Raw genomic sequence first — 27,722 nt, 5'->3', positions numbered from 1 at the left:
TACAGATGAGATCTTAGTTCTCAGTGTAGTTGAAGCATAAACTAGTGGCTCTTAAATGAAAAGTTGTTTCCACTTGAAATACGTGCTACTGAGCTTTACTTATAAAAAAAAAAAAAAAAACCTCCTTACCCTAGGTGCCTGCCCTTCTCTGGAGGGGTTCGTAGTCTGCTTAGATCTTTTCCTGTGTGGCAGACTTACAGAACTTATGCTTGATATCAATAAAATATTTTTATAAGCAAGGTCCTTAGTCTATGGTAGTAACAACCTTGCCTTGCTTGCAGTTTTCAATGTATTATATCTATTTTATAAAAATTATCTTAAATAATGCAATTTTTATTTTTAAACATTTAAGAATTATTTATATATCACACCATAGGCACTAGGATGAATATTTTCAGGTGTTTCAGCATTAGTTATTCTTAACTATCTACAAGGTGTCCCTCAGGCTTATTCGAGCCTGAAGTCCTAGAATTTTTAGGTTGGTATTACGGAAGACTAGTTTTGCAGATGACTGTCTGTCTGAATGTCTTAAAAGTCCTGCTCAGTCTCTTGTACATGTTCAAATGAACTGATGGGGCCTGCTCTCCACTGACAAGTCCCATAGGCCACTGATAGCTGAGATTTTGCAACTGCTTTTGTAGGGTTTCTAACACAAAGAAATGTGGTGGTCACTGTCCTAATCAGCAACCCTCTCCTAACACTTTCCCACCCCGTGCCTCTAGCCAAGAAAATAATCCTAATATGTCAAACCATGCTAGGTATCTCACCTCTCTTTTCTTTCCAGATATACAGGGTATTAGAATTTGAAACTACTAATTACATAGCTAATTCATGCCTGGTGTCTGATTTTCCATAACGAAGAGTTCGAAGTCCAAGTTCCTATACTGTTGTTTTGTTTTTTCAAATTGTCTTGACACTTTTCTTCATCAATAAAGTTATGTTTCCTGATAAGTTCAACAGTAGCTGTTGTGAAATAGATATACACTAGCATTTTATAGGATGTGACAAGATTCAGTATTTATCAGTAAGGGGGAAAAGGTCATGGTGCAGGAGATACTAATCAGAAATTGTTTTCTCCAAGTACTCGTGTGAAATGAAGCTGATGCACGTGAATCTTAATTTGAAAAAGTCAATCTGAATGCACTTTGAAGTTTCTTCTCCTTTGTTACTCTTAAAGTATTTTAAAGGGTACTAGTGCAGTTGAAGAAAAGAGTTTTAATGTTTGGAAATTGCTATCAAATTTCATCTGTATATGTTAGCTTCAATAACCTAAATCAGTAATTCATATTTTCCAATTTGTTTTTTTTTTTCTTGGTACTACTTGATTTACTACTAAATACCCTAAATGCCCTAAATTTGTTACTTGTGTGCTGAGATTTTGGTCTATAGTTGAATTTTCAGAAAGAAGAAAAAAATAAGAATGAATTGGTGGGGCACAGTACAGTAGACCCTTGATTTATGAATTTGATCAGTTCTTGAGGGCTGGTTGTAACTAAAGTTGCTTGTAAGTCAGTATAGCTGAGATCTGGATGTTTCCCTGGATGTACACTGTAGATAACAAGAGGCAGGTGAATCTTCCATTAATCTCCTTAACCCAAGTTGTGTGTCAGGCTGGTCGTAACTTAAGGATTCATTATATTAAGCTTGGTTTTACTTTAAGCAGAATCCAAGATCTGCTGTGAGGTCATTATACCTGTAATTTCCAAATTCTGAATGGACAGTAATGCCTTAAACAGAGTAGGAAAACGTTTTGAAATGTTTAACAGAAAGGATTTGGTCCTAAATTGACCTCACAGTTACTTTCTCTAATTCATAGTTAATTAGGCTTCATGTTGGACCTGCCCAAAAAAGAAATGAAAGATTGAGGTATTTCAAGATAGTGCTTGTCTTGTGTAAACCACACGAGCTCAGAAACTTTGTTGTGCCTCACTTGGTTTCTTAATGTGACCAGTTCTTAGCTATGTTCGGGAGGCTCATTCCTGTCCTTACAGTATTTTATCAGTTGTTTTGAAAATAACTCTTCTTTCATGTCACTTAATTGATAGTTCAGGTAATATCTTTAATAAGTTGAAAAACAAAAGCCATAACATATAATGGCAAAAGAAATTAATGCACATACTTTTTAAAAATAAGGGCTATCTTTATCTCACTGTACCGTGAATCTGATTTTTAACTTACCCATATCTTTGTCTCTAGCTCTGTAAACAGCTGAGATCATGAACCCTGTGGGGAAATAGGGAAGGAAGAACTAGCATATTATGTATATGCAGGCTCTTATGTTATTTTCTTTTCATTTGTATCTCAGTGGTCCTGTGAAGTGTGCATTCACTCATTTACAAATATTTACTGCTATTTAGCTATTACTGGGAACTCATCATTTTTCAGAACAGCAGCTTTCCCTGAGCCAGTGGCAAAGCCAAGTCCTCCTCAACTCTGGGGCTATGTGGGTTTTTTGGTTTTTTTTGTGTGTTTTCCCATCTCGCTATTTTCCCACAATGAAGCATTTTTTAGCATATGTCCCAAAGGTGATACAAAATGGAAGAACATTTCTACTACCTTGGCCTCTTTGTTGGCTAATTATTTAAAATTCATTTGTCTGAGTAGGCATAGCAGCTGTTGCATTTGTCATTTTACAGAAGCGGAGGTAAAGACTCAGGTCTTCTATTTCTACAGCTAGTATTCCTCTCCTCTGACTCTCAGTACCTAAAAATGCTTTGTCATTTTAAATCCGCATAGCCAGTAGTCTTGCAGTGTTTTGTGGGGCCTAGTATTCTTGGAAGTATTGTGCTCTCCTACATTTCTATAGTAAGACCATTCACTCAGCATTTCAAGTCATTTTAGTTTCTAGGCTAGGCAAGATTCAAAGTTTAAGGTCCAGAAGTAGATATAAATAATACTGATTTTTATCCTTACCTCTATGAAGCTTATGTTCTTTGAGACTTTACAGATATTTAATAATAATGATATAGTTATATAATCATGATTTTGATAAATTTAGAATGCAAGAAAATCTATACCAAGAGGGCCTGCCTTAGACTTAATTCAAGCCAATAACAAATGTTTCATTGTATTTATGAGATAGTTTAATAAATTGATTACTAAGAATCTTTTTTTGAAAAAGACAATACAGGGCTGGAGATTTAGCTCAGTGTTTACGCCGCCTGCCTGGCAAGTGCAAGGTCCTGAGTTTGATACCTGGTACCAAAAAAAAAAAAAAATCAATATAAAACAAAAGCTATAAAGGAAACAGTAAAGTGAGTTCTTGGCTTACATGGTTGAAGCTAGTAAGATGCAGTGATTCTTGGGCCAAGTGCCTGGATTTCTGTCAGCCACCTGGGGTTAATCCACTCATCCTTGGAAAACCTCCTGGGATATTCCCCAGAGCTGGGCCATTCATAAACTATAATTTGGTAATCCTTGGCATACTCCCTGTAGGCAGTCATGTCGATATCTGCCAGCTATATTGTGGGAAGTTAGTCTTGAAGAGTGAATCTCGTGTTTATTTCAGCACTTTTCAGTGGCGTGATGATAATAGTGTAAAGCCTATTTATTTTGGATTATTTGTTTGACATCTGCCCCTCTGCCTTCTTACTGGATACAGAGCCATTTGTGTGCTGGCATCTATCTTACTCAACTTCATATATATGATGCCTACCCCTACCTCACACAGTTTTAGACATTTTTTTATAGAAATGACATTTTTTAAAGAATTGCATCCTCTTGTGTAATAAAGAAGTCATTGTCCATAAGATTCCCAATGCTGTTCATATTTTCGTATGCAAAAAAGTCACCCGGGAAAGTGGATTCTGATTCTGCACGTCTGGGGTGGGGCTCAGCTTTGCACATTTCTACCAGCACCCAGGTGGCAGCCACACTTTCGGGAGCACAGCTGTGGGGAGCATTCCTGTGCAGAGATAGTGGCATTCGTGTGTACATTAGCTGACTTCCCCGCTCTGCTACCCACAGTAGACAAGTCATCTGCTGACAAGTTACAAGAAAGCAAGTGAACTACATGTCACTGCACAAATGTATAAATTTAAAAGACAACACTCAACTCCACTTGTGTCTTATAAAACTAATAAGACCACTTTCTGATTGTGCTGTATCTATGATTACCGGGCTCATGACTGGGCTTACAAGACCCAGAAAATACCAAGTAGTTGTAGGGTCACTACTAACACTTGGGCAGCCTGGTAGAAAGGTGATTCAGAATCAGACATTTGCTTTTGTTTGCAAGACAGGTACCATCTGCCCTCGTTCCATTTCTTCTCTCCCTGTTTATGTCGCTGTGCCGCAGCCTGCTGGAACACAGCTGCTGGTGATGGTTGCTAATCATGTTTGTTCATTCTAAGATGATTTGTATTAAAACTGTCCTAATAACAAAAGTTGCCTCTCAAATTCTGACCACAATATACAAAAGTCCTAGGGTTTCTGTAGTGGAAATTTAGCATTCATGGCATCCTTGTATGTTTTATATCATACACATGCTTAGATTTGCATTCTGGTCTGAATTGTACACTCATCTAGCGACTTTCTAAAGCGAGACTGTGCCAACACTACATGCAGCTTGTTGAAGTTTAAATATTTGACTTTAAAATGCTGAATTGTACATTTGGGGAAAAAAAGATGGTTCATATCTCTAGATTGCTGAATTTTAAAAGTAACCCAGCACTACTAGATGGGATTTAATTGTAATCCACAGCTTTGGAATAACAGGTGACCTCTGTGGTCACATAATGAGGTCAGTGGCCATGGACATTTTGTGACCTGTGCTGTCCCCTCCGGAGGCAAGGTTCTTGTTGGATTTCAGGATTTGCTCATTTAATGGGCACCGTTGATTCACCAAACCTACTTTGCTGCCTTTTCTCCTCTCTCTGTCCTGTCCCTCTAGAGCTTCCTGGTCTTTTTTTTTTTTTTTTTTTTTTTTTTTTTTTTTTTTTGAGTACATGGCTGATGGGCGCATAATGTTTGCAGGATACCTGAGGGTAAACAGAATCGGCCTTTTGTGGCCAGAGGCTGCCCGCCAGAGATGGAGGGTCAGCAGCATTCCACTCTGTCAGGCCACCTACCGTATCTTATGTGGCTTTGTGGGCCTGCCTACCTTAGAGACTTGAAAGGTGCATGTGCTCTCTTTGGTAAGGCTTGGAGCACTACCCGCCCTGCATCTGGGTTTGTCGAGTCCTCCTCTGCAGCCTCACATCTTGGCTTACACACAGCTCGCTTGTGCAGATTTCCCTGGGCTACTTCCATGTGTACTTAGACTGCCCGGTGCTCTCCCTCACTGTCTCCATCGTTGTACATGGTGATGTTTATTATTTGTTTTTGTTTTTTGGTACCAGGGATTGAACTCAGGTCCTTGAGCTTGCGAGGCAGGCAGCCGAACCACTAAGCTAAATCCCCAACTAGTGATGTTTATTGACTATTGACTTGTGGATGCCACTGTCACCCACCAGAGCCTCCTGAAGATGATGATTGTGTGTCCTGTGCTCCACTGCCTCTGTAATACCTGGCACAGCATCTGGCACACAGGAGCTACTTGTTAAGTACTTGTTAGGTTAAGAAATGAAATTGTAGGACTGGGGATTTAGCTCAGTAGCACTGTGCCTGCCTTGCAAGTGCAAGGTCCCGAGTTCAATCCCTGGCACCCCCACACACAGAAATTAAATTGGGGAAATGGCTATCCCCATGCAAGTACAAATTACATAGAATTTATTATTTTGTAAAAGAACTAGTGCATAATTTAAAGGTCTAGTTATTTACTGTTACATTGATCTTCATTTGAAGTTTATTAACCATAATTCCTTTCTTTTTTCTTTCAGGTGGAGACCAGGGCTTACTGAACACATTTTTTAGCAGCTGGGCAACAACAGATATCAGAAAACACCTGCCATTTATTTATAACCTAAGTAGCATTTCTATATACTCCTATCTCCCAGCATTTAAAGCGTAAGTGCAAATGTTATAACTGTTGTTGGGGACAAGAAGGGGAGGGGAGTGGGGTTTAAGATGTTTGGGAGGTGTCTCACTGCCTCGCTGAGGGAGATACTACCAGTTAGGAACGTGGAGGTCTTTTTATTCCACAAAACATGGCTGCATTTGAGAGTGGCCTTGATGTCATCAGTGATCTGGAGGGCACCTAACTGCCTTGTAGGACAAGGTTCCTTGCATTGGTCCCTGGGTTTCCTGCCTGCTGGCAAGTCATCCATACACCATGGTCAGCAACACAGAAGGCAAGGTCCATACCTAGGCATAAACCCAGATTCATACTGGTTGCTGAGTTTCAGTTTTTCGACCTTGCAAAAAAGGGGTGTTAAAAGTTCCCCCCACAGCTGTTGTGTGGAGCAAGCAAGTCATAAGCAGCAGTGTGGTACCCTGGTTAAGAGTAGGAGCTGTGCTGCTGGGCACCCTCAGGGCACATCCTGGAATGGAATAGTCTCTTACTTGGTGGCAACCTTGGACTTGGCCCTAAACACTCTGCCTCAGTGTCTTTTATGGCTATTGTGAGCATTAAAGGAGGTTCTCACAGAACAAGGTTAGAAGAGGGTCTGGTCTGTGCTTAGCTCTCAGTTAATGCTAGGATATTTGCCATTTTGGTTGCCTGTCAGCATAGTGTTAATAATTTCCTGAAGCCAGAAAAGCGGGGCAATATGTCTATACTCTGTCCTTTATGACTGCGTACCAGTTTTCCATATGCAAAACAAGGATGAAAATAGTGTCTACCTCATAGGCTTGTCACGAGGATAGAGTATGTTAATGCGCATAAGTTCTCAGTGGACATTGGTCTTTGTTGTCGTCATTGTTTTTGGTAACGTTTTTGCTTAGCTGCTGGTATGGTTATAATACAGCAACTAATTCAGCCTCCTCACAGTGTTCAGCCTTCTGACTCAGTGTGTTGAACTAAGAAGATGATTCAGATTTCTTGAACCAGGGCCTAGTTGATCTTGAGACAGAGCCATGAGTAGTGAAGTCCTGTATTGAGCTGGGCTTGTCTTTCCTGCATGGGCATTCCTGAGTAGACAGAAAACAGAAGGCCTTTCACTCCTCACTTTTCATTGTCACTGTGAGTCTTGCACGGTAATGAGCATGCCTCTGTCTTTCTCTGGCAGAGATGTGTCCTTCTCTGTTTTTGAGTAGACTGTCAACATTCCCGAGTTAGGATTATAAGCATCGTGTGTTCTTTCCTCCATAAGTGTCCCATTGGTATTTGTCTATGACATAGCCTTATGGTTCTCTCCCCTTTCTGCAGTGAAATAGGGAAGCTCTAAAACATACCCACTATATTTTGAGTAAAGAAAATAGAAAAGGATTCACTATCGAGAGAGTAAGAGAAGCATTATTTTTGCCTCTCAGTATTTGGCCTTGTAAAACACAAATTTGTCTTACATAGGATTGTGGGCCTGATTTATTTTGATCCTTATTGTCTCATCTCTAGTCCTGCCAGTTGGCAGGTCTGAGGATTGAACCCAAGGCTTCACACATGCTAGGCAAGTGCTTCATCACTGAACTCCATCCCCAGCCCTTTAAAAAATTGTTTTTTGAGGTAGGGTCTTACTAAGTTTCCCAGGCAAGCCTCAGATTGTGATCCTTCTGCGTCAGCCTTCCGAGTAGCTGAGATCACTAGTATGTGTCACTATGCCTGGCTGGCCCTACTGATTTAAATATACTCCTACAAATCATGATGGCTTGATCCCCTAGAGGTGAATTTGTCTACAATTGGGAAGTTGCTTATATAAATTAATTGACTAAATTCAGCTTAAGCAAATAAATAGCTGAGCGTGTCAAGGAGAAAGAACTTTTAATAGCATGATATACCCAGCTTCACACAATGAGCTGTGGGTCTTAGGGTGACTCTGCTGGGCAGTATGGATCTGACATCCTGCAGTTGTTTTGTTCCCAAACATGGAGAACCTAGTATTTGGTGAGTAAATATTTTCCTCTGACTTCGTTTGAGTCCGTCTGATTTTTACCTTACTTCCCAACGGTGTATCTGTTGTACTTTTCAGAACGGTTTTCATATACACTGCTTCCATTTATTTTAATACAGAAGAACATGAAGCAGCTATAGCAGAGGCAACTGTAGGTCCTCTTATATCTCAAGAACCCAGTTGTTTTATATCCTCTGAATGAGTTTCCCAGAAAAAGCTTGAGATCTAAATTATCAAAGTGGCTAGGATGGTTTCTTCTTCATGGCCCAATGAGTGAGGCTAGTTTTGGAGATCTCTCTGGTTTATTGCCATCACCATAGAATATATGACGCATTGAGGGAATGAAGAATTACTCTACTCACTGGCCAGAAGTCAGGTGGCTTGCAGGCCGGCAGAAGTTCGTGCTGCTTCTGCGTAGCTTGGGGATGCCAGCTCTGCTTTTCTGTGATAAGACTGCTCAAAGCCAAGCCTTGTCTCACCCCATCGCTCCTTCTTTAGGAGTGTTGAAAGCAGATCAGAGAACTCAGTTTCTCTTCCATCTGTCAGAAAATGCTTTTATTTTTCTTGCTGAGGTCTATCTCAGAGATATTTCCCCTATATTTCCTTATACTTGTAGAAGGGATGAAAAGATATAGGTAGTTTTAAATTAATGTAAAATTGTCCAAATCCTTCTTAAACCTCAGTACCCTGTCACAAACATTTGAGTCACCATAGCTATTCCTGAAAAGTACTGTGAATGTGAGGTCTCATCTTGGGTTCTGAATTACTGTGGTACTCTCTGGGATTGAACAGGTTCTGTCCTGTGCTGCTTTACCTAGTACACCATGGCTGGTCGCACATGGAATAGGTACCATGGAGTGTTTTAGAGCAACTTGGGCTTCATGGAGGAAGTTGAAAATTTGTCTCACAACTCCAGATAACTATGTACCAGGTCACCAAGGCAGTTAAAATGTCCCAGACTCTTGAACCTTGGCTGTCTTAGGACAAAGTAGCAAACCTTTCAACAAAACACTATTATATGAAGTTACAGCTCAAGAACAGCCTAATGTGAATCAAACCTAACCATGAATTTGGGCCATAGGGTAGCATTTCTAAGTAGCATTTCTATTTGGATAAAGAAAAAGGTAAAGGTTACACTTAAACTTTTACCACTTTAGATGATTATTGAAACATATCTCCTGAAAAAACAAAATTAGTAACATTTTTGTAATAGAAGATCCTCTTTAATATAGTGTAATTTAAGAACTGCAATGCTTTGTTGAGTAATTTCTGAGATAATTTGTAGTTATATTCATTGGGAAACAAGTTATTAATGTGCTTCTCAGTGGATTAATGCTATTGAAAGTTCCTAGCATAATGTTTGTGATATAGTAGGCTTTTAGTTTTTTAAAAAATGTTTTCTTAGGCTGGGGATTTAGCTCAGTGGCACTGCCTGCCTGGCAAGTACAGGGTCCTGAGTTCAATCCTTAGTACTGAAAAAAGAAAAAAAAAATGTTACCTCTACCTAGAGTGTCCCTTTTAGTCATTAAGTAGAATTTGGCTTGTATATAGTGCTAGAAAAAATTTCTTTTTAAGACCTGTCATTTAGTGCTTTCTGTCCTAGCCACAGCTCTTTAAGCCATATCATACTATACAAAACATGCCCAAAATAAAGAATTCTCTGGTATTGCTTCATACCACTACAGAAACTATGGTCAAATTGATTGGCTACAAAGCCCAATTTACCAATAATTTCATAAAAATATTTTTATCTTAACTTTTTACTTGAGTTTAAATATGACCTGAGGCCTAGCCTAGTGAAAATTAAAATTTTCTCATTTATTTTACTTCTTTGAACTTTTTTGAGAATAGTCATCCATTTCAAGAAGGTGGCTTATTCACTAAGACCTTACCAACTGTACTTAAAATTAATATTTTAGAAGTTGAACCTTTTATGTTCTAAATTATATTGTTCTTGTACATTTCTGATTGATTGGTTTTACATGATCCCTGGCAGCCCCCTGACCAGTGCTTTCTCTGTGACTTATTTTCATTGAGGCCATAACTTTTAAAATTTCTTTTTACATTTCTAAATCTTTACCCCAAACCCTGAGACTGATACATTTTGAAAGACTCTTTTCTTTCTTTCTTTTTTGAACGCCCAGACATTTGTTGACCTACTCACTGTTTGTTCCCTCTGCAGTTCTGGAGCATGTGTAGGATGTCACGTATTCAGCTGCTGATCGAGACTCGAAGTGTTAACCCATTCTGCAGTTGCTTAGGTGTGCGGTTTCCCTACATTGCATAACCCGGTCCTTCAGGCATCAAATGTTGAGGAAGAATCGAGGGGTGGCTTTGCAGGCATCTTGTTCTTCTTGTTTGATGTTAGTGATACATCTGGATTTGGACCCCAGGGGCCCCATTTCTTAATGTGGCCATCAGGTCACTCTGACTTATCTCGAAATGTTTATCTGTCCTTGGATATTACTGCTGTTTTTCTGCTTTCCTACCTAGCTTTACTGGATAGAGATTCCATATCAGACACAACCCAGGCTTTACCTTTTTGTTTGTTTGTTTTATTCAGTGCAGGGAATCAAACCTCAGAGCCTAGCTACAACCCATCCTTTAAGGCTCTGACAGTAGGCAAAAGACAGCACAGGAGTGAGATCCCCTGGGTAGAAGTCCAGTTGCTGCATCAGTAGGAAAGGGAGCTAGCTCATGGGGGCAAAAGGGAGGCATTAAGTGTGAACAAAAACCTTCCTCGGAGACTGTGTAATGTGTTTTTCCTACAGATATGTTTTGTTTCTGCTGTGCAGAACTTCTTTGTTTTTAAAAAATTCAGTCTTTGATATTTAAAAATCATGGAATTTAGTATAAAACTCAGATCAAATACTTGATAGGATATGTCAAATATGACATAGGGGTTTATCACCTAAGCTAATGGGATTAGAATTTTCATTTCCTGCAAAGGGAAAGGCTGAGTGAGGTGGGTTCATGGGGGCAAGGCTTGATCAGAGAGGGATTAAATGTATTTGGTTTGGAGTATATGAAGTTTGAGAGATAATATCCTAGTAAAAGTATGGAATAGGTATATAAATAAACTGGGAAGGTCTAGGTGAGATTTGCCAGCATATAAATGATATGTACAACCATGGAATAAGATGATATAGCCAAGGGAGTAATTGTTGATAGAAAAAAATTTTGAAGATTGAACCCTGAGGCAGGAAAATGGGAAGAATAGGGACAAGAGACAACAAACAGCAAGTTCAGAGGAGACAGGAAAGTGTGGTGTCGCAGAACCCACACAAACAAAGTTTTGCGCATGGAGTGACAGGATCTGTTAGCTGCCATGATAGGTCTGATGAGAAAACAGCTAAGAATTAGCTCTTCCGTCGAAGACTGAGGTCACTAGTGACTCTGGCAAGAGCACATCTGGTGAAGAGGAGGGGAAGCCCGACTGAAGCTTGTCCAAGACAGTGGAGGCAGCCAGTGTACATAGCTCTTAGGTATCTGCTTAAAGGGGGAGGGGGCAGAAAAATAGGTTGGCAGCTGGACAGGAACATAGGGTCAAGAGGGGTGGTGGTGGTGGTTTTATAAATAGAGCAGATGTTCCAGCATATTCTACTGGTGGTAATGACCTGTAGAGGGATAACACTAAATGCAGAAAATCAAGGCGAGGCATAGTGTAGCTGAAAGAGGATGGGACCTCATGCACAAGGAGGGAGGGTGGATTTAGGTAAAAGCTGGACAGTTCATCCTTAGAAACATGAAAGCAAGCTAGCATGTGGGACTGAACAGTGGTAGGCACTGCAAGTTTGGTTGGGTGAATGAATGAGCAGCTAGACAGTACATACTGACCTGCTACCAGCCAGAAAGTCTCCACAGTATCCTGGCATCGTGACTCTCCCTGACCTAGTTTATGAATAGAGACCGACCTTGTAGGCAGTGCCGTGGATGAGGGTTTCTTCTAGTTAGTAAAGTCTGGGTTTGAGTGCTGCCATTGTTCTGATTTCCAGGACATAACTGAAAGGTTCATTTGAAATACAGGGAAAAACTAGGTTCCTGGTGGTCACTGTCTGTGGCTGGAAAGCAGTTGTGTCCTGAGGGTGGGACATGCAATATCCTGTACCCTACAGTCCTTACCTCACCAGGTAACTCCTCCTCTCCGTGATCCCCACTACCCTTTGGACGCTTGAATTTGTGACTCTTGATTTAGAGTTTGTGACACTTGATTGTGGGTGGTAAGGGAAGGGATGTTTTGGTGAGGGAGGACGGGTGGCTAACTGGTGGTGGGAAAAAGAAGAGCTTATGTATGGCTATACCCACAAGCGAGCGAGTCTTAGAAGGTGCATGGGTGGTGACAGAGCAGAGATCCTGAGTCACTGAAATGGGCAAGAGGATGTTTGTCACGGTTGCCACATTTTCTGAGAAGTGTTTCAAATAAACAGTGCTGTCTTTCTTAGTGTCTTAATTAAAAGCTCACAGAAAACTAAAATTGCTTCTATTCCATTCTAAACAGTTCTGTAGTCTCATCCACATGTTCCCAGCTACATTTCTCAACTACTAAACTAGTCATGAAAATTCTGTCTGATCTTTTGGTAACATCAGGTCACAGGGATTATTTTAACGGCTAACATAAGCAGTATTATTGCTGGCTCGAGTTCAAACTATGTCTTGTGATCTGGACGACTCTTTAGAGATTCTGGCAAGTTAAAATTAGAACACTTATTTTAAGAGACATATGCAGGCTGAGATAAATCCTCCTTACTGAGTCAGAATGAATGGCTCTCAGTAATTTAGAGACAATTGTAACATATATCCAAGGTTTTTTCTTTTCCTGGCTGGTAATTTGGTGGATAAACTGGGTGGGTGGGGGGATGAGTCAGTGAATCTCTGGTTATCCTGGTTCTGGGTTGAGGTCCATCGGGCTTATCTTCCTACATCAACATTTCTTCTCCTATTCATTAGCTATTTTGCTTTTAGCGAAGCAGTTGACTGACACCTGATTGTTGGGTAAAAGACAACACTAAAAATATCATGGTTTACCCTTCTATAAGTATACCCCCAAATTTACATTTAGGCTATTTTTTTTTTCCTGTAGTGCTAGGGATCCGATGCAGGGCCTTAAACGTAGTAGAAGGAGCTGAATAGCACCTTTCAGTCCCTAAAATATTCTTTTAAGCAAGAAGTAACCTCCAGTTTTACTTATGCCCTTGCTCATTTCAGTACCATTATTTTGGATTTCCATAAATGTTGAAGGGTGAACTGATTAAGATGAGAGAAGAATACTCTGGGGAACATAATTGAGATACAGTTGTTTAAAACTCGTATCTTTATTAATTGAAGCTAGATTTTTAAAAAGACCAGCATTGGAGACCTTTCACTCTTTGTGTACCATACATCATCATGAAAGCCTACAGAATAAGTCTCTCATGATCCTTTGCTATGTAACTAAATGCCATTTGGTTGTATGGTTAGGAAATAGTTACGCAGTTAAAGGAACTCCTAAGCCTTCTTGTGAGGTAGCTGGTGTGGGCCCAGAAAGTGCCCCTTGCACCCAGCTACGGGTAGCCCTAGACGATTTCCAGGAACATTCTTTGATAACTGCTCTACATAAAACTGCAGTCTGCCTACACTTCCTTCCTACCTCCTCCTCCAAGCCTCATTATATTTTCCCACTTAGTAGCTCCATTATGTCCCATCCCCTCTACCCTTCTGTTGAGGGCTGGCCTAAAGGCTGGTCTGTGATTGGTGGTGACTCACCCAGACGTGTAAAGATCCTTTGCTCTAAATGTGCTTTCTTCCTACACTCCCTGCTGCTGTTCAGTTCTATAGATGTCAGGTGTGTGGCAGTTCAAGTAATCCAAATTCTTAAAGCATCCAAAATAAAGAGTTCCCATTCCTTACTGAACAGAAGTGGGGCTGTGCCCAGCCTGAACTCATAACGTCTGAAGCCTCTGCATTTCTGTTCGCTCCTGCTGCTTGCTTCCTCCACCTTCACACTCCTGAATCCTCAATGGGCTGTTCTGCTCTACTCTCAAAACCTAGCTCCACTTAGCTTTGCTAGGAAACTTATTCACACGATCCATTTTGTTGTTTTTGCTTTGTTTCAGAAATTTGTGTTGCTTTAGGGAGATTGCATCACCCACTATTGTGCCACCTTTCACTGCCCTGCTCGCCTCTTTGAGCCTCTCTACCCTGCCCTATCTTTTTGCACCCAAGGATTTCCTGCCTTAAAGCAGAAAGGGCAACTCTATCCACATTTAGGACCACTTAAGCTCTGGATTTCTGTCAGGTAAAGAGCCAAAAACCAAGACCAGACCAGAACCACAACAATTCTTTAATGTAGGGACAATCTGCTGGCTGTCTCCAAACAGGAAAAAGAGTGCTGCAGCGTGGCCTGGGTAGGAGAACGTTTTATGAGAGCTGGGGTGGGGTTGAGAAGTACGGTGGTTAGGGATTGGAGGAGCCTGTGGCATCACTAGTTGCTAGGAAGGTAGCAAGAAACAGGTTATTCCTTTGGCAGGAAAAGGAACATATCGAGAAGAAGGAGGTTGTCTCTTCTCAGGAGAAGCCCTATTTTAAGTGGGAAGCAGGGTGTTATGGAAAGGGGAAGAAAGGAGAGGGAAATCTAACAATTTTTACCTCAAACAAGTGTATAAAGGAATTTCTTAAAATTAAGGCTGCTTGTTTATGAAAGGACTATCCAGTGCATAGGTAAAAAATGTATTTTGAGAGAGGACCCTTCTGGCCACAGAAAATAACAGTGATTTAGCCTTAAAGAGACACTCAAGAACCTGGATACCTGACGGTCCAGCTCAGAGCCCAAGGGCCACTGCAGGAAACGGATGTGTCCAGACGCCGGTCCTGTTGACACTCAAGAGGAAGGCCGGCCATATAGAGAGGGGCTCATCAGCGTAAATCCAGGGAGGTTGCAGAGGCCCCTAAACCAGTCTTGGAGAAGAATTGAGCCATGTGGCCACATAGACAAGGCCAGAGGCCGGGATTACTTTCCTGCTAAAGCAGAGGCCTGGGCAGTCTCGGTTTACAAGTAGATTGGACCATTGTGCCCTTTTTCTGTTCGTTCTGAGGTCCCAGTTAACAGACAAGGTGATGGACAGCGATGAGCAAGCCTTGAACATTACCCAGGGTAGTCTACTTGAGGGTCACATGGTCCTAAAACACACCATCCATTTCTTTTGTTTTCATTCTTCCCTGGTTCCCCTAATTCGTTATTTTTACACAAGTTGCATTGTTCTAAGAACAGTCAGACCATTAGTGCTTAACTTGCCTGCTTTGTAAGTTTCTTTCCTATTGGTTACTATTGCTAGATGCTAGACAACTTGGGTACTCCCTTTTCCACTTTCAAATTGACTGTAGGTGGAAGTTAATGCATGGATTAACAAATGTCACTCAGACAGTGCCCTTATAATTTTGAAAGTATCTTACAATAACATCCTGGTTAAGAGCTTTGGCTCTGCTGCCAGACTGCCTGGATGGAGTCCCAGTCCTGTCACTCACCAGCCATCTTATCCTTGATTTATTTAATTTCATGTCTTGGTTGGCTCACATAATGGTTATGGAGACTAAACGAAGGAAACCATGCAAATGCTAACCAGTGCCATGGCCAGGGTGAGTATTTATATTTGTGAACTTTTTTTTTTTTTTTTTTTTGGTTTTTTGAGACAGGATCTCACTATATAGTTCAGACTGCTCTGGAACTCACTGTGTAGCCCAGGCTGGTCTCGAACTCACAGCAATGCTCCTGCCTCAGACTCCCGAGTGCTGGGATTACAGGCGTGCACTACCACGCCAGGCTGTGAACTATTTTTCTTAATACTGCTTAATCATCAGTGAACTCCCAGGAGAACAGGCTAGAATAGAGTTCACACTCTGTTCATGTTTTAATTTATTTTGGTTGACAATTGCTACCATGTTATAACTGTATATTATGTTTATATTAGGGTTAGGGTAATGCAAATACCAATATCAATTCAGATAGTTGAGTCAGGGCTGAATGAGATAGTGGAAGGAAGACATGCTGATTCCTTGTGCAATATTCTGGTCGTAGGCCTGAAGCTACATGTTGCAAGCATGAGGCAATACCTGTCTACCTACCCCCACCCCATAACACAAACACAGGTGAGAACTGTGGGATGGGTTTCCTCTGCTCATTGTTAGGACATTTATTGAGAATGGTTATCTGAATCCTACCCATGTTTTAGGTATTGTCATATTCCCACTTCCTGAACAGTCTTTGAAAACCCCACCTGCAATTACTGCTTCAAAATTTCCACATCTCTTAGCATCAGCATGGTCCTAGCAGCCCTGACTTGTTGCTTTGATTGTGCTATTATTTTGGGGGGGTGACCCATCTCCCTGCACGGACAAAAGCCACTTGGGGGAACATTGGGTGTAGTGCCTTAGGCACAGCAGTTGCCTGTTTAGTTGATTGCCCTAAGTATGTTCAAGTTTGGGCACTATAATATCTATCCTTTTAAGGATTGTATATGTGTATATTTGTGTGTAAAGAATAAGCTTGAGGGTCTGGGGATTTAGCTCAGTGGTTCTGCTGCCTGCCTCAGAAGTGCAAGGACCTAAGTTCAAAGCCTGGTAACAGAACAAACAAAAAATATATATATGCGTGCTTGAGGATATTAAGCATTCCTTTTATTTTCTGAAAAAAATGTAATGTGGAATAATCACCCTTAAGGAATTTTACATGTAGGATTTTTCTTTCTTTTTTTTTTTTTTTTTTTTTACTAGAGATCAAACTCAGGACCTTGTGCTTGTGAGGTAGGTGATGGAACCACTGAGCTAAATCCCGAGCCCTTTCTTCATATTTTTGAAGTGGCACTATTATAGGATAGTAACAGGAGCTCAGGCCTCATTAAGAGGCAAAATTGTGCCAAATCCCATCTCTGCCATCTAATAGCTGTGTGGCCGTGGGCAACTCCGTCTCTCTGTGCTTCAGCTAGCATATTAATAAAGTCTATTTTGTAGGGATTCCCAACCACGTCCGTAAAGCATTTGAGCCCCAAACATAGTGAACTCTCAGATGATAGCTATTTAACAGACCTCTAACATTTTTTTAAAAAATGAACTTTAGAAGTTAGGAAATGTTATGTGAACAGAGTCTGCATTATTTTGATTTGCACATCATACTCAAGTGCATTGGGTTCTTATGTAAATCCACTGAAATCTAACTTGTGAGCTTAGCCTAGACAGATCACAAGGATCATGTTTACCTTTCCTTCCCTCTTCAGAGGGGCTTCTCTAGGTCTGACTGGAGGTACTTGGCAGTGCACACAGCTGCTCTCTGCCTGGACATCTTAGACTATCACCAGCTTTCCAGATCCCATCTGCCTGCATAGGTACAAGCTAGAAGTCACACCCTATCACCACAGCACCTCGCCCCCTGCAGCTGGCTTGTTGGGCCCTCCCTCCTTCCTAAATTCCTGAGCCTCCCTGTTCAGATTTTCCCTTTGGCAATTCTTGCAGTCATCTTTATTGTTGATTTTTATATGCTTAGATTTCCTCCCAACTAGTACAGAACCAGGCTTAAATCTTATTCTTTTTAAGACATTAGTTATGAAATACAGCGTGTATACAAACATGTATGCCCAAAAATGTGTAGCACTTCATTTTTGTTTTGGTTTTCATTGTGTAACTTTTTATTTAGATTTTCCTGTTGTCTTTCAATAGTTCCCCCTGCCCCACAGAATAGTGTATATGCATTTTTTTCAGTATGTGAGTTTTTTTTTTTTTTTTTTTTGGTATATGGTTATGATACATAATAATGATATTCTTAAGCCAGGCATAGTGGCGCATGCTTGCAATCCCAGCACTCAGGAGGAGGAGGAGGAAAACTGCCATGAGTTTGAGGCCAGCCTGGACTACATAGACTAGGTCTCAAAAAAAAAAAAGTACACAGGTGACATTACCTGCATGAGAAATGTCATAATTGAGAGAATCTGAACAGATATGAGCAGAGTTTGAAAGGTAGTATATGAAAATATTCACATGGGAGAGAAGCCATGTGTGTGTAGTCAGTGTAGAAACCCTTAAGTCTTTCATTTACCTTAATGAAGGGCTTCACACTTGTCAGAGCCCGTGTAGTTAATGTGAGAAAGCTTTTAGTGATTCCTGTGACTTGAGAAAACGTGAACAAACTGAAAGTAAGTATAAAGATAAAATGTGGGAATTCTTCACTTTTACATGTCCCTTTCTGGAAACTTGACATCGCACAGTGGAGAAATTCATATTAATGTACTTTAGACCTGTAGTCATTTGCTTTTATTTGTAATTACAAAAGAATGAAATGTAGTGAGAAACTGGGAACATAAGTGATCCACACAAATCTTCAGTCAGCCTACATGTAAGAATGCCTGTGGATTAAATCCCTGTGAATGTGCAAAGTTCTCAGTTATAACTCTTTTTTCAGAAATGTTTGAACATCTCAGTATAGGGAAGTTACACCAGTACGTAATACGAAAACTTACTGTCAGTTATCTGAGTCTAGAATGCTACAGATAAGACACAATAAAAGGAGATATCCTAAAGTAAAAAAAAATCATATTCATCTTGGGGAATCAGTACAGATACACACTGCACCTTGATCATTTCTACTTCCTCTTCCTCCTGTCTAAACCCCCTTCCCATCACCACAAAGCCTACCTCTTTCCTACCAAGTTTTATTTTGCTTCTTAAATTATTTTTACTGTATTTGGTTTTCTTTCAGAAGAGAAAGCATGCAATGTGTATCCTTTTGTGTCTGATTTATTTTACTTAGTATTATAGCTCGACATCAATTTCCTTACAAATGACTCTCATTCATCCTGTGGCAGAGTGCTCCACTGTGTATGTGTGCCACATTTTCGGTATCCATTCATCTGCTAATGGACATAGGCCACTCCATAATGGCTGTTGTGAATTGTGCTGCTATAAACGTATGTGCGTATATTACTGTAATATCTTTCTAACTCTACCTAAAGAATACACTGGGTCAAATGAAATTTCTAATTTTAATTTTCTGAGAAATCTTTATCCTGATTTCCATACTGGCCGTATTAGTTTACATTCCTACCAGCAATGTACAAGGACTCTGCCATCCCCACAGCCTCACCAGCGTTATCGTTTCTCAGGATACCCATTTTTACTGGGGTGCAATCGAATATGTGTTGTTTTTGACTTGCATTTCCCCAATGACTAAAATGCTAAATTTTTTTTATGTGCATCAATGGCCATTTCTACTACTAGTGTGTATTCATTTCCATGACCCATTTTCTGATTGGGTCTTTATTATTTAGTGTATAATTTTTTTAAAAAATTTATATTCTGCACTAGGACTAGTCTTCTGAGGAGTAGCTGGCAAATATTTTTCCCATTCTGTAGGTTGTCTCCACCCTATTGGCTGTTTTGTTTTTTACTGCACAGAAACTTTTAAATTTGATAACACCATTTGTTGATAGTTGGTATTATTTCTTGTGCGTGTGGGGTTCTGTTCTAACAGCCTTAGCCTGTGCCTTCAAGAGTTTTATTTTTTTCTTCCAACAAACTTAGTGTTTCTATTTTTTTTATATCTAGGTATTCGATCCATTTTGATTTGCTGTTAGAATAAGAAATTTGGGTCTAGATTCATTCTTCTGCACATGGATAACCAGTTTTCCCAGTGCCGTTGTTTTTAAGAGGGTATCTTTTCTCCAGCATATGTTTTAGCACTTTTGTTGAAAATCAGATAGCTGGAGGTGGATGGGGTTGTGTCTGCATCCTCAGTTCTAAGCCTTTGGTCAAATGTCTTTTTTTGTGCCAGTACCATGGTGTTTTTATTACTTGTAGCTTTGTTATAATTTGAAATCTGGGGTTTTAATGCCTTCTTTTTTTTTGCTCATGATTGCTTTGTCTACTCAGGATCTTTTTCTGTTCCATACCAATCTTAGGATTGTGTTTTCTAGTTCTTTTTTTTTTTCCAGCTTTAATTGAGTTTATTGGTACATTTTAGGGATACAATACAGTTACATTCATCGTTGGGATCTTGTACCTCTACATGACAAGTCTTGATTCTCACTTTTTCCCCTTACCCCTGCCCTCCCTTCACCCCCTCCTCCCCTCCCCATCTACAAACACTTTATTTCCATCTTTTCATTATCTCACATTTTTTCTTTTCCCTTATTACCTTTCCCCTACCCATCCCACCTTCCCTACACCTTTAGCTCCTTTCTTCCCATTTCATAATGTCAGTAATCGTATTAGGATCTTATGTATTATTGCTGTTTGTTCACACCAGAGAAACTATTTGGTATTTAAACATGTGTGACTTATTTAATTAACTTAGGAGTATATCTTCAATATGTATCCATTTTCCTATGAATGAATCTATTGTGTTTTCTAGTTCTATTAAGAATGCTGTTGGTATTTTGATTGGAATTGCATTAAATCATTTTCAGTAATAAAACTTTTGACAGTATTCAGCTTATCCAGAAATGGGATGTATTCCCATTTTCTAATGTCCTCTTCAGTCTTTTTTTCAGAGTATTATAGTTTTTGTTACAGAGATTTTTTCACTTCCTTGGTTAGGTTAAGTCCTAGGTGTGTTAATTTTTTTGAAGCTACTGTGAATGGCGTTGCTTTGCTGATTTCTTTTGTTCAGCATTTTAAGATACCCACCACCTAAATTAAATGAAACAGCATAGTAGGATGACCATAGGCAACAATAAAAAAGCTAGAAAATATTTTTGAGTGTTTTACTCTAAAATAGTTTGAGTAGGTATGTTTAACTTGATTTGAATGTCACAGAACGTACATGTTAAAACATCACATTATGCAATTAATATGTATAATAATGTTTTTATGTATAAGTTTAAAATTTCATTTAAAAGAGAAATGGAACACAATATCTTGGAAGCCTCTCCTTTTGTTCCTTCCAGTCACAACTTCTCTTCTGCCACAGGTAAACAGTATCATGAAATACATATTATAGTTTTTCCAATCTTTAAACAGTGCCTTTTTGTCTTTATATAAGTAGATCAAATGAAGGATATAATTGTTTCTCGTTTCATTTTTCAATATAAAGGCTTCTGAAATGTATCTGTTTGCTCTATGTCATGATCATCATTTTCACTGCTGTATTATATTCTTTATTAATAAACCAGAAATTTTCCTTTTAGAAAAAAGATGAAATAACTATAAAACTTCAAAGTGATATTTGATGTGTTTATTTTACTTATTTTTTTTATTTTCCTTTTTTATTTCTAATGATGGGTCAGCTGGGATAGCTCTGATCCTCTCAGCTGTTTGGAGTAATGCCACAGGTCTGATCTGACCTATTTCATATTTCCTATTCTGTGGAGACAGTGGGTCACACAGAACATATTCTCCTGGCAGACATTGTAACTTCTCAGAGTGAACAGAACCAACCATTCTGTAAGGCATTTTCACTACTGCCCACATTCCACTGGCCAGACCAAGCCTTAGTGCCACGTCCAGCTTCTGGGAGAAAAGTACTTCCGCTGTGGAGCCTAGGAGCAGTGCACACTCGCTGAGCAGTGACCTAATCTAACATGTGAACATGTGTTTATGACTGTTGCAGACAGTGTTCCTGCTGCAAACATTGTGATTATGTATCCTGTTTTACAAGGAACTGAGCTTCTGGGTGGCGGAACATGAGCATTTTCATACTTGAGTAGGATATACCCAGTGTTTTCTCAGTGATTGTACCTTTCTTATCCAGGATGAACTTGGGCTTCTGTTGTTGCACTGAACTACTTTTGCATTTTTATGTGTATTTAACACATAGAGGACTAATTTCGAAAGAATCTTTTCTTGGTTTGACAGTGAGGCCAGTTTCTTTTCCAATTGCTACTACAAGATGGAAGTTGTACTAATAAGATTACAGAACAGAGACCCAATTATCTGTCTATGCTCAGAATCCACTGACCATTTCAACTTGTGTTTACATGGCAGGTTTGGAGCAAATACAAAAGTTGTGCATTTCCTGGGACGAGTCAAACCATGGAATTATACTTATGATCCCCAAACAAAAAGTGTTAAAAGTGAGTCAGATGATCCCACCATGACTCATCCAGAGTTTCTCAACCTGTGGTGGGATATCTTTACTACCAATGTTTTACCTCTTCTTCAACGTTATGGACTTGTCAAAGACACCTGCTCATACAAAGATGTGGTAGGTTCTGTTCTTAAATTTTTTCTTTCATGTAAGTTAGTGCTGTACCTTTTAAAACTTGGTACGTCAATAGAATTTGGGAGTACTTTAGTAATATTTTAAACAAAGACTTTTGTGAAGTCTTTGTGAATATACAAGACTTTTGTGAAAAAACAATGGCTGTCTTAGAATGGAGAAATATTACCTCTACAGAAGGAGTAAAAGTATACTAGGTGGCAAATTTCATTGTATCTGATAGTGTAAGAAATGCTTTTGGAGTTTTTTAATATATCTGCACTTGTAACTACAAAATTCTTACCTCATTGTCCAAAAGAAAGATTGAGATTATACCTAATGTAGTAAGTCTGTATAAATAGACCAGAGATGTAGCTCAGTGGTAGGGAACTTTTCCCTGGAGGGAGGAAAAAAGGGCCCATTTTTTTTAGAAACTTCAGACATTTAAATATACCTATTTTATGTATGCCATCCGCTTAGAAAAATGTGTTTTCACTGAAAATCACCAAAAGTAACTATTATTTCCTGTTTATATCCCTGATTATTACTGGTTTGTGAAAAAAAATCTTTTTAACAGATGACATGTTAACATTTAAAATAAACTTTTAAAGCATGTTTTCTGGCTTTAAGGTCTTCTGAGAGATTTTTTCTTTTGAACAAATTAGAAAAGAATGAGGAATTACACTGTTAAATGTTAAGATACAAAAACTTCAACTAAATGGGCAAATTATGAATAAGAAATTGGTTAATTACCTGCCTATTATTATAGCATTATAAGGAGTTCTCTCTTCTAAGGTATAGATTTTAGTCCTGTCACTTGCTAGCATTTATACAAAATACAGAAAGAAGAAAGGGAGGGGCCAGGGATTTATCTCAGTGGTTCTGCTGTTTGCCTTGCAAGCAGAAGGTTCCAAGTTCAATCTCTGGTACCAAAGGGGGAAGATAACTGATGCTTTTTAAGTATTTCTTATTGTAAGTATGGTCCATGAAGTAACACCTGTACAGGAGTTGGAAGTGCCTGGCATATAGTAAATGCTTAATAAAAATTAGCTATACTTATTTAATCCCTACAACTACTCTACCAAGTAAGTACTATTATTGTTAATGTCCCATTTATAGATAAATAGAGGGTTAAAGAATATAACTTTGTCTTAGTTGTGTAAGATTATAAGAGCAGAATTGAGAGTCAAATCCACATCAGAAAGACTATTTATTATCTTGACCAAAAATTTGAGATGGACCTGGCTTAAGACCAGAACTAAGTATAACACCTTTCATAGCAGAGGAAGGGAGAGTTAACATGCTCCCGACAGGGCTGTAACTTGTATATCTCACTGCTGGGCGGCTCTGAGCCACCAGCGGTACATGCATGGCTGCCCGTCGTGTTATCACTGGTTGTTCAAGCCAGCGGGAATGTGTTCAACTTCAAACAGCCTTGACTAGATTTCAAGGGCCTTTCTCTTAGGCCAGTTCACTATAAATTCCCCACATTATGAAGCAGAGGACTCAGGAAGAGCCTGTGCTTACCATTCCCATTCCAAAGGGAAGGCAGTGGCGGGACTGATCCAGTGGAAGTGCTTATGTTGCTTGAGCCGTATCACAGTCCTGTACACCTACTTACATATATAAAGCAAAAAGAAAGTATCTAGAAATTTGTTCCACTGTTTTCTGTTCAAAGTGGTTTCCATTTTTATTTATCCACCTTTTTTCCTAAGATTTCCAGCTTTCTCACTTTACCATTGGTATTCCTTCATTGGTATACTTGAAGTCGATTGCCTATCCATGTATAATGAGAGTCAGTTTTAATTTAGTGTAGGTTTGCTGTTTGCTGCATTTACCCTGTTCTTTCTGCAACACAAGGGCTGAGAATTATGAACTAAGACAAGGTTGAAGATGGGAATTGAAACAGTTGTTCAAAACTAAGCAAATTAACAGAAGCTACAAGAATAGATGCTACTTGGTAATCCAAATGAAACCTTGGACAGAAAATTCGGTACATAGCCTCAAAACCATTTAGCTTTTCTTCTTATAATGTGACAACTTGTGTATGTGTTGTGGCTCTCTGGGTAGGTTTTTTCTAAAGTGTAGCATCTTAAGTGTATTTTTGTTTAAGTTCTCAACCTTTCTGAGCCCACACAGATTGAGAATTTATCATGAGACTTGTGTTCTTTTTTCAATCCATCTTACACTTTCTAATGAACTGTTTGCAGCTTTCAGACTTGGTCTATACACTGGCTTTCTCTTGTGGCTTCTGTAGAAAGGTATGCAGAACTTAAACATTAACCCCAATTAATTTGTTCTCCTGATGTTTTCACTGAGTCAATAAGTCTTCATTTCGTTAGGAAAAAAAAATCACATGACCCTTGTATTTTTGTGTCTTTTTGTTTGTTTCATGTAATGCTTTTCAGTTTTTGCTACTTTGCATGATAATTCATCCTGACTTTTCTTACCTTCAATTTATTGTATTCTTTAATATGATCTGATTTTCAGCTCTCAAGGAGTCTGATTATGCTGCTTTTTTCTAGGAACATGTTTCAGGAGCCGTATCACACCTGTCCCTTGGGGAGAACCCAGCTGCACCTCAGCCTTCTGTATCGTCATCAGAGGACAGGAAGGAGAGGTGGGAACAGGGTCAGGCTGATTACATGGGAGCAGACTCCTTTGACAACATCAAGCAAAAACTTGACACTTACCTCCAGTAGAAGCACTGCCTTTTTCCTGTGAACACACCCTTTCACAGAAACTTGTTTCTGATACTTAGTATCTAGAGCTGGGTTGAGAAAAGTCTGTTGCAGGTGTTACAGGCTTTCACTAAAACAGATGAAGGGTTTTTGCAGAACAACAGGTGAGAACTGGGCAAAAGTTGTAAAGCTGTACTTCTATTATATGGACAGCATTGTTTTATAACCCTAGACTTAGCTGTTTCAGAAATTCACTTATGCTGATTGCCAACATATGTAGTAAAGGAAACCCAATATTAAGCTATAAAGATGGTTGCATCAACTTGTGTAGAACCACGTTCCAAATCCATCTCCCTTCAGAACAGGACATGGCTTCTGCCCCTTGCTTGTAATACCTGTCAGATAACTTGCATTTTACGATCTCCCAGGGGCTACCAGAATGATAACTGTGCTTCTAAAGTCAACCTTAAATAACACTGCTGAGTGATTCATAACACTGATTCAACACATGGCGTTAGCCCATTTTATCTCCTACATCTGAATATGTTTACCAGTTTTCTGTACACTGTAAGGCAGCATGCTGAAATGCTTTTGTTCGGTTCTGTACATGTGAAAATAGCAGTGCGCTCTCTCTGATGGTTACCTGCAGTTAATACCCTGTATGAAAAATAAAGACTTATTGCCATACCTTGGTTGTTAAAGTACTTCCCATCTTACCCTTGAAAAAAATCTATTGGGGAATTTTCCATAATTTATGCAACTTGTTTTAGATTTTTAAAGTATAAAGCTTAACAGGTAGGCTGTAAAATTAGCTGCCTAAGAAATCTAGTATTTCCAGCGATGGTGACGGATGACTGGTGGAGAAGAGTGAGATCAAATCTGTCTAGTGTCGCTTGCATCACCTCCCCGGTGGGCACACAAGTTGTCCGCATGTGGTGACGTTAAAAGCATCAGGCTCACTGTTCATCGTCTCTCAACATACTCAGTAATCTTTCAGAACTGCGGGAATTGGCACTAGACCCAATTCCTCCTCCTGTTTTTACCCAGAATAAGAGAAAGTAGCATAAATCCTAGTCTGCAAGGGTCGGCAAGGTAAGGAAGGATGGATCCAAAAAGATCTTTTGAAACTGAGTAATCAGAAATCATTGTACTGAATAAAAGTCGAATATAACAAAAACCTTTAGTGTTAGCAGGTGCGGCAATGGCTTTTGTGACCTAGCCTTGTGTCGTGCTCCCTCATTTTGACAATGTCCTACTGGCTCCCTGGGTCATTTCTGTTCAGTATGGCTGAATCAGATCTCTGCAGACAGGAGTGACTGAGGGCCACCTGGGAAGGGGGATCCGAAAGCCCAAGAAAACCTGCAGATTTACCTAAAGTTCTAAAACCATAAATGACTTCTGGAGATAAAAGTTATCCGCACTAGTAGGGAATAGTCACCAACATCTAAGTTTATGAAACATTTACCAAAGATTGAGTGTTTCCATGTGCTGGTGCTGTGGCTACAACGACCTCTAGATATTTTTATAGCTAGACAGCAGCTCCTGACTCTTGGTGTCTGGGTCCCTGGTTGAGATGCAAAGAAACTTAGTCTTCAGATAAAGAATGCCTGAAACCTTACTCTTGTGGCCATGTAATATATAATCCAAATAAAGCATGTTAGAAATGACTCCAAGTTTTTACTTTTTTTACAAATGGGGGAGACAAAGACTATATTACCTTATTTTTACAAAAACTGAAGTTCTCAGTTTACTCAAAGCCATTAACTTTTAGAATCAAATAATGGGGCCAGGGATGTAGCACAATGGCACCACACCTGCCTGGCAAGTGCAGGGTCCTGAGTTTGATTCTCAGTACTGGATAAAAAGAATCAATGACAAGTTCCCCAGGAAAAAAGTCTGTAATACACATAAAGGTGTGTCAAATTATGTGGCTGGGAAATCGATGAACTAGGCTAACATTTTCTTTCCCTTAACTTTCAAGGACATGTCTTCATTAACACAAAGTATTAACTTTTCCACAGAGCTGTACAGCTACACTGCAAAATCTCTTCCAGGAAGCCCAAAATGATAAGGGGTTATTTAGATGTATGAAAAGGAGGCTCAAATTATAAAACACACATTGGTGGTGGCTGTCCATGTGCCATTTTTTAAATCCCTTTGTGAACAGTGGTGGGTACAACAGACTTTGGCCATATGACAAACTTTGCTCAAAGGCCAAATCCATTTCTTTGGGGATCAGCTCCACGGTTGATCAAGGTCTACATCGTGCATAAAGTGGATATTGGTCTTAATTGCCCTTCCACCTGCTATTTCTTCATTGAAACTTTTGTAGATATTGTAATTATAACTTATTATTATGAGCCAAACCTCAAATCTGTCCTGTTTATGAATCTCATTCAGAGGCTAATGAACTTTGGCAAGCAGTTAAGGAAAATACACCAATGTCTTGGACATATCTCTACATAAGTGTTCACTGCCTAGGATAATTAGTATTCACAATTAAACTACACAGGATATTTTCATTTCCAAATTAGAGTTATAATTTTCAGGGCAAATCTATAGTGATTGAGAGTACTATTTATATGTATTATCACAATTTTTTTTTCTTACATCTGAGGAAATTAATTGGGATCAACTTTACATACAGATAAAGGCATTTAAAATGAACCTTAAATATTCACTCATTTCTGAACAAGTTTCAACCAGGGCCAGGGATTTAGTTCAGTGGCACCATGCCTGCCTTGCAAGTGGAAAGTCCTGAGTTTGGTCCCCAGTAAAAAAAAAAGTTTCAACCAATTAAATTGAACAAAATAAAAGGTAATGTGAACATATTACAGTACTTTTTATGTGCAGTCAGGTAAAATACTGTGTAATATAAATGTCATAGAAATGAAATTTAATAAAATTCCATTTAAAGAGCAAAGAGTCAAATTATGGCACTGAAGAAGGTAATCAATTTGT

At 39.3% G+C, this 27,722-nt stretch overlaps 1 protein-coding gene across 1 annotated transcript in view; it reads left to right on the top strand.

Moving 5' to 3' along the window:
• Positions 1-26,281, top strand: part of Gyg1 (glycogenin 1) — a 46,430-nt gene extending 20,149 nt beyond the window's left edge. Inside the window, exons 8-11 of the mRNA XM_010625344.2 lie at positions 5,820-5,946; positions 21,867-22,086; positions 24,291-24,341; positions 24,606-26,281. Coding sequence (XP_010623646.1) covers positions 5,820-5,946; positions 21,867-22,086; positions 24,291-24,341; positions 24,606-24,782 — 575 coding nt within the window. The 3' untranslated portion in view covers positions 24,783-26,281. The remainder of the gene's footprint in view (positions 1-5,819; positions 5,947-21,866; positions 22,087-24,290; positions 24,342-24,605) is intronic.
• The last annotated feature ends 1,441 nt before the right edge of the window (positions 26,282-27,722 follow it).

Source organism: Fukomys damarensis, unplaced genomic scaffold (assembly GCF_012274545.1).
Source record: "Fukomys damarensis isolate Sample0158 unplaced genomic scaffold, DMR_v1.0_HiC HiC_scaffold_37, whole genome shotgun sequence".
Lineage (NCBI taxonomy): Eukaryota > Metazoa > Chordata > Mammalia > Rodentia > Bathyergidae > Fukomys > Fukomys damarensis.
Note: the sequence above shows the minus strand (reverse complement) of the source record. Positions and strands in the feature narration are given on the sequence as shown.